We start from the raw sequence: 11482 nt of genomic DNA on the forward strand, positions 1-11482 counted from the left end.
TTTTTTTTTGCAACTACAGTTAATGAAAGGAAACCGAAGTGGAGTCCGACTCTTTGCGACCCCATGGGCTGTAGCCTACCAGGCTTCTGTGTCCATCAGATTTTCCAGGCAAGGGCACTGGAGTGGGTTGCCATTTCCTTCTCCAGGATATCTTCCCAACCCAGGGACTGAACCCGGGTCTCCCGCATTGTAGGTGGACACTTTACCGTCTGAGCTACTGGAGTGGCATTAAAACATCTCACCACAATAGATCTGATTTCCTCATGTAAGATGAGAGCTTATTTATAGTAATAGTTCACTTAGAATAATGATGCTTGCACATGCCAGGCACTGTTTTAAGTGCTTTACAGATAACTGTTCATTTGACTCTCAAAACAACTGTAAAAGATAGCTTCTGTACTATCCCTATTTTCCATATAATACAAAATACAAATACAGAGAAGTAGCAGCTAGTAAGAGAAGGAACTAGGTTATGAAATTGGGCCACCTGATTCCACAGTCAGCACTCTTAACAACTTTATTGTGACTAGGAATTAGTTTTATCATCATCTATTTGGTGAGTCTTCAAATAGTTTAAGTTATCCAGAAGCGAATATTCAAGTTTCAAGAAGCCAAAAGAAACAGCTCAGATATTCTTTTTTTTTTAAGTATAGTAGATTTACAATGTTTCAGGTGTAGTTAAGTGATTGTTACACATATGTATTCTTTTTCAGATTCTTTTCCACTATACATTATTATAAGATGCTGAATATAGTTCTTTGTGCTACACAGGTCTTTACTGTTTACCTATTTTGTATATTAAAAAGGTAAAGTGGAAGTTGCTCAGTCATGTCCAACTCTTTGTGGCCCCACAGACCGTGGCATGCCAGGCTCCTCTGTCCATGGAATTCTCCAGACAAGAATACTGGAGTGGGTTGCCAGGCCCTCCTCCAAGGGATCTTTCTGACTCAGGGATCAAACCTGGGCCTCCAGCATTGCAGGCTGATTCTTTACCATCTGAAGCACTAGAGAAGGCCATTTTATACATAGTAGTTGTATATCTGTTAAACCGCGTTTCCCAATTTATCCATTCCTTGTTTCCCCTTCAATAACCATAAGGATGCTTTCTCTGTCTGTGAGTTTATATCAGCTTTGTGAAAAAGTTCATTTGTACCATTTTTAAAGATTCCACATGTAAGTGATGTCATATGATATTTGCCTTTATCTTATTTCACTTAGTATGATAATCCCTAGGTCCATCCATGTTACTGCAAAGAGCATTATTTCATTCTTTTTTATGGCTGAGTAATATTCCTCTGTGTGTGTGTGTGTACCACATCTATTTTATCCATTCATCTGTCAATGGACATCGAGATTGCTTCCATGTCTTGGCTATTATAAACAGTGCTACAATGAACATTGAGGTGCAAGTATCTTTTAGAATTAGTGTTTTCATCTTTTCCAGATATATGCCCAGGAGTGGGACTGCTGAGTCATATGGAAATGCTATTTTTAGTTTTTGAAGGAAAATATATACTGTTCTTCATAGTGGCTGCATCAATTTACATTCACACAAACAGCGTTAGGAGGGTTCCCTTTTCTCTACACCCTCTCCAGTATTTAATATTTGCAGACATTTTAATTGAAATATAGTTTATTTACAATATTTCAGGTATACAAAGTGATTCTGTTAAATATACACATATTCAGTCAGTTCAGTCGCTCAGTTGTGTCCAACTCTTTATGACCCCATAGACTGCAGCATGCCAGGCTTCCCTGTCCATCACCAATTGCCAGAGCTTTCTCAAACTCATGTCCATTGAATCGGTGATGCCATCCAACCATCTCATCCTCTGTTGTCCCCTTCTCATCCTGCCTTCAATCTTGCCCAGCATCAGGGTCTTTTCCAACGAGTCAGTTCTTTGCATCAGGTGACCAAAGTATTAGGAGTTTCAGCTTCAGCATCAGTCCTTCCAATGAATAGTCAGGACTGATTTCCTTTAGGATGGACTTGTTTGATCTCCTTGCAGTCCAAGGGACTCTCAAATCTTCTCTAGCATCACAGATCAAAAGCATCAATTCTTCAGCACTCAGCTTTCTTTATAGTCCAACTCTCACATCCATACATGACTACTGGAAAAACCATAGCCTTGACTAGACCAACCTTTGTCAGTAAAGCAATGTCTTTGCTTTTTAATATGCTGTCTAGGTTGGTCATAAACTTTCTCCCAAGAAGCAAGGGCCTTTTAATTTCAAGGCTGCAGTCACCATCTGCAATGATTTTGGAGCCCAAGAAAATAAAGTCTGTCACTGTTTCCACTGTTTCCCCATCTATTTGCCATGAAGTGATGGGACCAGATGTCATGACTTAGTTTTCTGAATGTTGAGTTTTAAGCCAACTTTTTCACTCTACTCTTTCACTTTCATCAAGAGGCTCCTTAGTTTCCCTTCACTTTCTCCCATATGTGTGGTGTCATCTGCATATCTGAGATTATTGATATTTCTCCCAGCAATCTTGATTCCAGCTTGTGCTTCATCCAGCTTGGCATCTCGCATGATGTACTCTGCATATAAGTTAAATAAGCAGGGTGACAGTATACAGCCTTGATGTACTCCTTTTCCAATTTGGAAGCAGTCTGTTGTCCCATGTTTGGTTCTAACTGTTGTTTTTTGATCTGGATACAGATTTCTCAGGAGGCAGGTAAGGTGGTATGATATTCCCATCTCTTGAAAAATTTTCCAGTTTGTTGTGATCTACATGGTCAAAGGCTTTGGCATAATCAATAAAGCAGAAGTAGATGTTCTGAAATTCTCTTGCTTTTTCTATGACCCAATGGATCTTGGCAATTTGATCTCTAGTTCTAGTTTCTGTCTTTTCTAAATCCAGCTTGAATATCTGGGAGTTCTCCATTCACATACTGTTAAAGCCTGGATTGGAGAATTTTGAGCATTTCTTTGCTAGCATGTGAGATGAGTGCAATTGTGCAGTAGTTTAAAAATTCTTTGGCATTGCCCTTCTTTGGGATTGAAATAAAAACTGACATTTTCCAGTCCTGTGGCCACTGCTGAATTTTCCAATTTTCTGTCATATTGAGTGCAGCACTTTCACAGCTTCATCTTTAAGGATTTGAAATAGCACAACTGGAGTTTCATAGCCTCCACTAGCTTTCTTTGTAGTGATGTTTCCTAAGGCCCACTTGACTTCAAATTCCAGGATGTCTGACTGTAGGTGAGTGATCATACCATCATGGTTATCTTGGTCACGAAGACCTTTTTTGTATAGTTCTTCTGTGTATTTTTTCCACCTCTTCCTAATATCTTCTGCTTCTGTTAGGTCCATACCATTTCTGTCCTTTAGACAGAAGCTGAAGCTGAATGGTTTTATGAAGACCTACAAGACCTTTTATAACTAACACCCAAAAAAGATGTCCTTTTTCACCTTGAAATGGGTACATCATAAGAAACACTGGGCTGGATGAAGCACAAGCTGGAATCAAGATTGCCGGGAGAAATATCAATAACCTCAGATATGCAGATGACACCACCCTTATGGCAAAAAGTGAAGAAGAACTAAAGAGCTTCTTGATGAAAGTGAAAGAGAGTGAAAAGGCTGGCTTAAAACTCAACATTCAGAAAACTAAAATCATGACATCTGGTTCCATCACTTCATGGTAAATAGATGGGGAAGCAATGGAAAGAGTGACAGACTTTATTTTGGGAGGCTCCAAAATCACTGCAGATGGTGGCTGCAGCCTTGAAATCAAAAGACCCTTGCTCCTTGGAAGAAGAGTTATGACCAACCTAGACAGCATATTAAAAAGCAGAGACATTACTTTGCCAACAAAGGTCCATCTAGTCAAAGCTATGGTTTTTCCAGTAGTCATGTATGGATGTGAGAGTTAGACTATAAAGAAAGCTGAACGCTGAAGAATTGATGCTTTTGAACTGTGGTATTGGAGAAGACTCTTGAGAGTCTCTTAGACTGCAAAGAGATCCAACCAGTCCATCCTAAAGGAAATCAGTCCTGAATGTTCATTGGAAGGACTGATGCTGAAGCTGAAACTCCAATACTTTGGCCACCTGATACGAAGAACAGACTCATCTGGAAAGACCCTGATGCTGGGAAAGATTGAAGGCAGGAGGAGAAAGGGACGATAGAAGATGAGATGGTTGGATGGCATCACCAACTCCGGGAGTTGGTGATAGACAGGGTGGCCTGGTGTGCTACAGTCCATGGGGTCATAAAGAGTTGGGCACAACTGAGTGACTGAACTGAACAGAGATCATTCTGTTGTTTTTGAGATTGCACCCAATTACTGCATTTCAGACTCTTTTGTTGATTATGAAGGCTACTCTGTTTCTTCTAAGGGATGGAGAACATTTAGATATATTCAGTTAAAATATATTCTGTTTCATATTCTTTTCCATTACAGGTTAATAAAAGATACTGAATACATTTCCCTGTGCTTATTCTATATAGTAGTATGTATCTGAAATTCCTAATTATTATTTGTAGACTTTTTGATGATTCCCATTCTAACTGGTGTGGTTGGTACATCATTTTAGTTTATTATTTCTCTAAAAATTAGAAATGTTGAACATCTTTTCATGAGGCTGTTGGCCATCTGTATGTCAAACAGATGTTCTTAAGGACTATTAATATCAACAGGAAAGAACTTTTCCAAAAGAAGAGAGTTTAGTTGCCCTCTATGTGTTCATGCTGATGTTCAACTGCTTAAATTTGGTTTCAGTGCTATGGACTGTTGCAGATATTTCTTGGAAATGAGGTACTTTATAGCATGGGCCTCTTTCTCTTGTTTCTCCACAGCACCTTGAGGAAAGAGCCTGTGTTCAATGATGAGCTCCCCTCCCGCATCCTATGTGGCACTATAACCATCAAACCCAGCGTGAAGGAGTTTACAGAGACTTCAGCCATGTTTGAGGATGGGACAGTGTTTGAGGCCATTGACTATGTCATCTTTGCAACAGGCTACGGTTATGCCTACCCCTTCCTTGAGGACTCCATCATCAAAAGCAGAAATAATGAGGTCACCTTGTACAAAGGCATCTTCCCCCCATTCTTGGAAAAGCCAACCTTGGCTGTGATTGGCCTTGTCCAGTCCCTTGGTGCTACCATTCCCACGGCTGACCTGCAGGCCCGCTGGGCTGTTAAAGTATTTGCAAGTAAGTGAGCCATTCTGTCTTTCATTCATTTAGTCAACACATATTTACTAAGCACATACTGCATGCCAAGCTCTGTGATAGGTGCTAGGGATATAAAGGCAATAAGACAGACATGAGCCTTGACCTCACAGGGCTTAAAACAGGGTAGGGGGAACGCTACAACAGGGAAAGGTTTACGGTGTTGTGGTGAGGATAATTGGGTTGTGAGTTATTGTCTAAAAATAGAACAGTCTGAGAAAAGGTATAAAGGTAAGAGACAGCATGGACTGTGTGAGGAATGAGAAGCATTTTAGTGTAACAAAATACAAAGCAGAGGTAGAGAGTAGCAAGAAAGAAAGGAAGGAAGGAACCAGAGCATGGAGGGCCTTATAAGCTATGTCAGAGAGCTTAAACTTCTCATTGGGGTATTGATAGGACTTTGAAAGCCTATAAAAGCAAAAGAAGGACAGCAGTGGGTCACTGCAATGTCAAGTTACACTGCAAAGATTGAAAGGGCCCTGGTGGGTGTCAGGGCATGCTGGAGACATTATTGGTATCAATGCTGTCAAAATAGCAGTGTCAGGCCACTCCTATATTCTGTTGATAATCTTCTCCCCCTTCTTCCACCTGGATCCTGTGGGCTTCAGGGGCAACGAGTATGTTTGTGTGGACAAATTAAGAATTTAAGGGTGTACCCCAATGTTCATCGCAGCAGTGTTTATAATAGCCAGGACATGGAAGCAGCCTAGATGTCCATCAGCAGATGAATGGATAAGAAAGCTGTGGAACATATACACAATGGAGTATTACTCAGCCATTAAAAAGAATACATTTGAATCAGTTCTAATGAGGTGGATGAAACTGGAGCCTATTATACAGAGTGAAATAAGCCAGAAAGAAAAACACCAATACAGTATACTAACACATATATATGGAATTTAGAAAGATGGTAATGACAACCCTGTATGCGAGACAGCAAGAGACACAGATGTATAGAACAGTCTTTTGGACTCTGTGGGAGAGGGAGAGGGGGGGATGATTTGGGAGAATGGCATTAAAACATGTATAATATCATATAAGAAATGAATCACCAGTCCAGGTTCGATGCAGGATACAGGAAGCTTGGGGCTGGTGCACTGGGATGACCCAGAGGGATGGTATGGGGAGGGAGGTGGGAGGGGGGTTCAGGATGGGGAACACGTGTACACCCGTGGTGGATGCACGTTGACGTATGGCAAAACCAATACAATATTGTAAAGTAAAAAATAATAATAATAATAATAATAAATTTTTTTTAAAAAAGAATATAAGGGTTACACGGAGAAAAACAATGTCTCAAATGTTGATTTAATTTACTCCAGAAAACTAAAATCATGGCATCTGGTCCCATCACTTCATGGGAAATAGATGGGGAAACAGTGGAAACAGTGGCTGACTTCATTTTGGGGGGCTCCAAAATCACTGCAGATGGTGACTGTAGCCACAAAATTAAAAGACACTTACTCCTTGGAAGGAAAGTTATTACCAATCTAGACAGCATATTAAAAATCAGAGATATTACTTTGCCAACAAAGGTCCATCTCGTCAAGGCTATGGTTTTTCCAGTAGTCATGTATGGATGGGAGAGTTGGAGCATAAAGAAAGCTGAGTGCTGAAGAATTGACACTTTTGAACTGTGGTGTTGGAGAAGACTCTTGAGAGTCCCTTGGACTGCAAGGAGATTCAACCAGTCCATCCAAAAGGAGATCAGTCCTGAGTATTCATTGGAAGAACTGATGTTATTTTTTTTTCACTTTACAATATTGTATTGGTTTTGCCATACATCAACATGATTATCTCAATAGATGCAGAGAAAGCCTTTGATAAAATTCAACATCCATTTATGATAAAAACTCTCCAGAAAGCAGGAATAGAAGGAACATATCCCAACATAATAAAAGCTATATATGACAAACCCACAGCAAACATTATCCTCAATGGTGAAAAACTGAAAGCCAGAAGGACTGATGTTAAAGCTGAAACTCTAATACTTTGGCCACCTGATGCAAAGAGCTGACTCATTAGAAAAGACCCTGATGCTGGGAAAGATTGAAGGCAGGAGGAGAAGGGGACAACAGAGGATGAGGTGGTTGGATGGCATCACCGACCCCATGGAGATGAGTTTGAGTAAACTCCGGGAGTTGGTGATGGACAGGGAGGCCTGATGTGCTGCGGTTCATGGAGTCACAGAGTTGGACATGACTGAGCAACTGAACTGAACTGAACTGAATCATGTTGATCACCACTGTTAAAGTGTGCTTTTATTCAAGGATTCAAGAACCTTGGCCAATATAGTTGTACCTTACCTAACATACTGTCCATAGAAATTTAGACTATAGGTAATAAAGAAAAAGTTACAATCATAGAGCATATGTATATGTTTTCTTAACATGTTGTGGATAATCAAATTTCTATTTCAAATGTACCATGAAGGATGATTACTTTCAAAAACCCATCATGAAATCTTTTGTAAGTGATCCTATTGTTTTTTCTCTTGAAAGGCACAACACTCTTATGGGAATATCAGATACAGTTCATATATCCAAGAAATTTACATAAAACTAAGGGCATCATTTATTCATTCAACATATATTCACTGAACACCTGCTGTGTGCAAGGCTCTGTCTTGGCACTTAAGATACATCGAGCAAAATGACCAGAATTCTGGTCCCTTACTTTCTCATAGGGGCACAGCAAATATCTGACCACAGGGTACCAGCAGGCTGAGGTGAGATATGAACAATGATTGGGGAGTATTCATGAGAATGTCATAATATCCCCTGCCATTATTACAGAGGCAAATTAGCTATAGTTAGCAATTGGAAGAGGCCTCCATTAATGTGAAATTTACAAAAAACTAAAAATTTTCTGTCATCCCTTAAAAATCCTCCAGGCTGATGTTGGAAAATCCAGATTTCCTTCCATTGTCCCAATTGAATTGCCATGGACCTTAGATTGAATTATTTTACCAGACTATCTCTTGAGATAATTCTTAGTAAGAAGATACAGAAAGAAATATGAAGACACTGGTAAGCTATTATATGCATGAGGCATGCTGAGGATTAGGCCCTCCATTATGTCATCAGAAGTATAAGACTGAGTCACTTGAAGCTACAAACTTCTCCACGGTCACTATCTCACAGAAAGCCAGCTTTGCAATTCCCAGAGCAAGTTCATTGGCTTCTCAAATCTTTGTTTCTGTGAATTGTTATTCTGCTAAACACACTAAAGATAGTTCCTCTTGATATAAAATCTTTTAGGGATATAGTTCATAAACACTGAATGAAATTCATCATGTATAATTGCATATTTCTGATTTCTTTTTCTTTTTCAATATCTCTGACTTCATTTCTTTTTTAGATTCATGTACCTTGCCAACTACAAATGAAATGATGGATGACATTGAGGAGAAAATGGGGAAGAAACTCAAATGGTAAGAGATGGTACTCGTTAATGAACAAATCTTAAAATTTGCCTTTATATGTAGGGAAACATTAATAGATTCTATAACCTTGTCATTAGTCAGTTCACATTTTTGAAACATTTGCTATAATCAAGCAGTATTAGATGGGCAAATAATAATCATTATATTTCTCTTCTATAACTCTAGCACACAGGTTCTCAAACAGGGGTGATTTTGCCCCACAGGGGACATTTGGCAAAATCTGGAGACATTTCTGGTTATTGCAAGTGAAGAGATCATGCTAATGGGTAGAAACCAGGGATGCAGAGGACAGTCCACCTGTACAAAGAATTATCCATCTCAAAGTGTCAATAGTGCTGAGGTTGAGAAATGACTGTTTTCCCAAGAGCTCATTTCCCATCAGCCACATGTCTATCACAAATTAGCTAACTGGAAAGTGACCAGTGGCAATGCTGTAACAAGAAAACCAAATACAGAATTAAATAGAGTTCACCTGCCCTAATATTTTCTACTAATAGAATAGTCGCTTCTGATTCATCCAATCATGAGTTTTCAAGTAACCATAAATGGGATTTGTAGGAAGTTAAGTGACTCAACATCAGATGTATAAATGTACTCTTTTTTGTGTTAATCACTCCAATAAAAGTCAGTCCTTTTCAAATTAAATAGTAAAGTCTATTAAAAATACTTAGGTAATGGATCACATATAGATGAATAAGTGACCATATAGGAAGTATTTCTACTTTAAAGTCTCTAACATGCCATTCATTAAAGGCCCAAGAAAGTCATTGGCTAAGGGCCTAAAGAAGAGAAGACATGGGTATACTCAGACTCAACAAAACCTTCCCTGTTTCATACAGAAAACCATCACAATATTGTAATTATCCTCCAATTAAAATTAATAAATAAATTTTTAAAAAATAAAAAGATCAGCCCAAAAAAAAACCTCCCCTGCACCTCCTCCAGTTCACAGGACAGCTCTGTGAAATGAGCACTCCTATGTGCTAACAGTTCATGCAGCTTACTCTGCTTACCACCCTTTATGACTGAAGCCAATAAGAATAAAGAGAAGGGGAAAGAGAGGCCTCAATGTCAATCTTATTCTTAAGAGTTTCTAAAAGCAAATGAGATCATATTCCAGCTAAATGCATGAAACAATTTATAAATTGCAGCAAATATTAAAACTATTCATAAACCCAATTTCAGTTCAGTTCAGTTCAGTCGCTCAGTCGTGTCTGACCCTTTGTGACCCCATGAATTGCAGCACGCCAGGCCTCCCTGTCTATCACCAATTAAAACACATCAATATAAAAAACTAACTCTGGAGAAGATCTTACGCAAGTGTCATATAAAGAATATCATGTATCAAAGACTAAGTTAATCAGTCACCTTGAGACCCTAGGGTCAGTTCACTCTCGGCTTCATGGCTAGAGGCAAAAACCAAAAATGACATCATAGTTGAACAGAGGTTAGAAAGGAGAGGAAAAAACAAAAACAGGTAATTTAAGTCAAAGAACATATGATGCATTCTATGTTGTGAGAAAAGAGAGGAGTCATGGGGTATTACTGGAGTTGCTGACTAAAATGCTACTTTTCTGAAAGTAAAAAAAATGAAATTTGTGCCTTTGTTTACAAATGTGGCACTCACTGCAATGTTATTTTGTTATTTTGTTTCCTCAGGTTTGGCCAGAGCCAGACTTTGCAGACAGATTACATCACATACATGGACGAACTGGGCTCCTTCATAGGGGCCAAACCTAACATACCATGGCTCTTCCTGACTGATCCCCAGCTGGCCCTGGAGGTGTTCTTTGGTCCTTGTAGCCCATACCAGTTTCGACTGATGGGACCAGGGAAGTGGGATGGGGCCAGAAATGCCATCCTGACCCAATGGGACAGGACATTAAAGCCAACCAGGACAAGAGCAGTCGGTGAAGCTAAAAGACCCCAACGTTTTTACAATTTGCTTAAAATTCTTTTATTCCCAGTGCTTCTTCTAGCTGTTTTACTTGCATTTTATTGATAAGAAATTTATTTGGGTCTCAGAATTCAGCCTAGAAGTTTAATTGCAGATATGTATACACATATATTAAATTTTATAGCTGCTGTTTCCCTTCTTGCAGATGTAAGAATAAATCTTAGCCAATCTGACTAAAGTCTAAATAAAATGCAAAACAATAACTCTCTTTATGATGAGAATCTATACTTTAAATAGATTTTCACATACTGAATTGGCAAGTTTGGAGATGCTTAAGATAAAGAAAAAGATGGGAGGGTATATGGGAGTGAGCCCAGATTCGTTGGCTGAATAAAGTTTAATAAGCTTTTTAAAGTGTGTTTGGTCATGGGGAGAATTTACATCACAAAAAATGTTGAGTCTTATAACCCATGACACTATATCTCTCCATTTTAGATCTTTAATTTCTCCCTCTTGAAGTTTTTAGCACTGTGCCCATTTTATGTCATGTTTATCCTGAGTATTAAGCATTTTTGAATATTATAGTTTAATTTTTTTAATTTCTTATTGTTTATTGCTAATTTATAGAAATGCACTCATTTGTTCTAGGAACTTTATATAGATCCTATATACTCTACATAAATAATCATGTTGTCTAAAAATAAAGATTTCTAAAAATATTTCTAAAAATAAAAATGTATGGCAAAACCAATACAATATTGTAAAGTAAAAATAAATAAATAAAATTAAAGATATTTTACTTCTCTCATTTAAAATTAAATGTCTTTTATTTCTTTCTCTGCATTATTGCACTGACTAGAAACTCCAGTATTACGGATAAAAGTGGGGAGATCAGACATCCTTGCCTTGTTCTTGATCTTAGGAATAAAACATTGAGTCTTTCACCATTAAACATGATC

General features: G+C 38.5%; 1 protein-coding gene across 4 annotated transcripts in view; it reads left to right on the plus strand.

The window, feature by feature from the left end:
- The window catches only part of FMO3 (flavin containing monooxygenase 3), an 86525-nt gene extending 75897 nt beyond the window's left edge, over positions 1 to 10628 (plus strand). For all 4 annotated transcript variants that reach the window (XM_010836717.1, XM_010836720.1, XM_010836719.1 and 1 more), the window contains 3 exons: positions 4808 to 5163; positions 8542 to 8614; positions 10286 to 10628. In XM_010836717.1, the coding sequence (XP_010835019.1) occupies positions 4808 to 5163; positions 8542 to 8614; positions 10286 to 10628 (772 nt within the window). The remainder of the gene's footprint in view (positions 1 to 4807; positions 5164 to 8541; positions 8615 to 10285) is intronic.
- Positions 10629 to 11482: the final 854 nt, after the last annotated feature.

The sequence above is a fragment of the Bison bison genome, unplaced genomic scaffold, assembly GCF_000754665.1.
Source record: "Bison bison bison isolate TAMUID 2011002044 unplaced genomic scaffold, Bison_UMD1.0 scf7180017864064, whole genome shotgun sequence".
Lineage (NCBI taxonomy): Eukaryota > Metazoa > Chordata > Mammalia > Artiodactyla > Bovidae > Bison > Bison bison.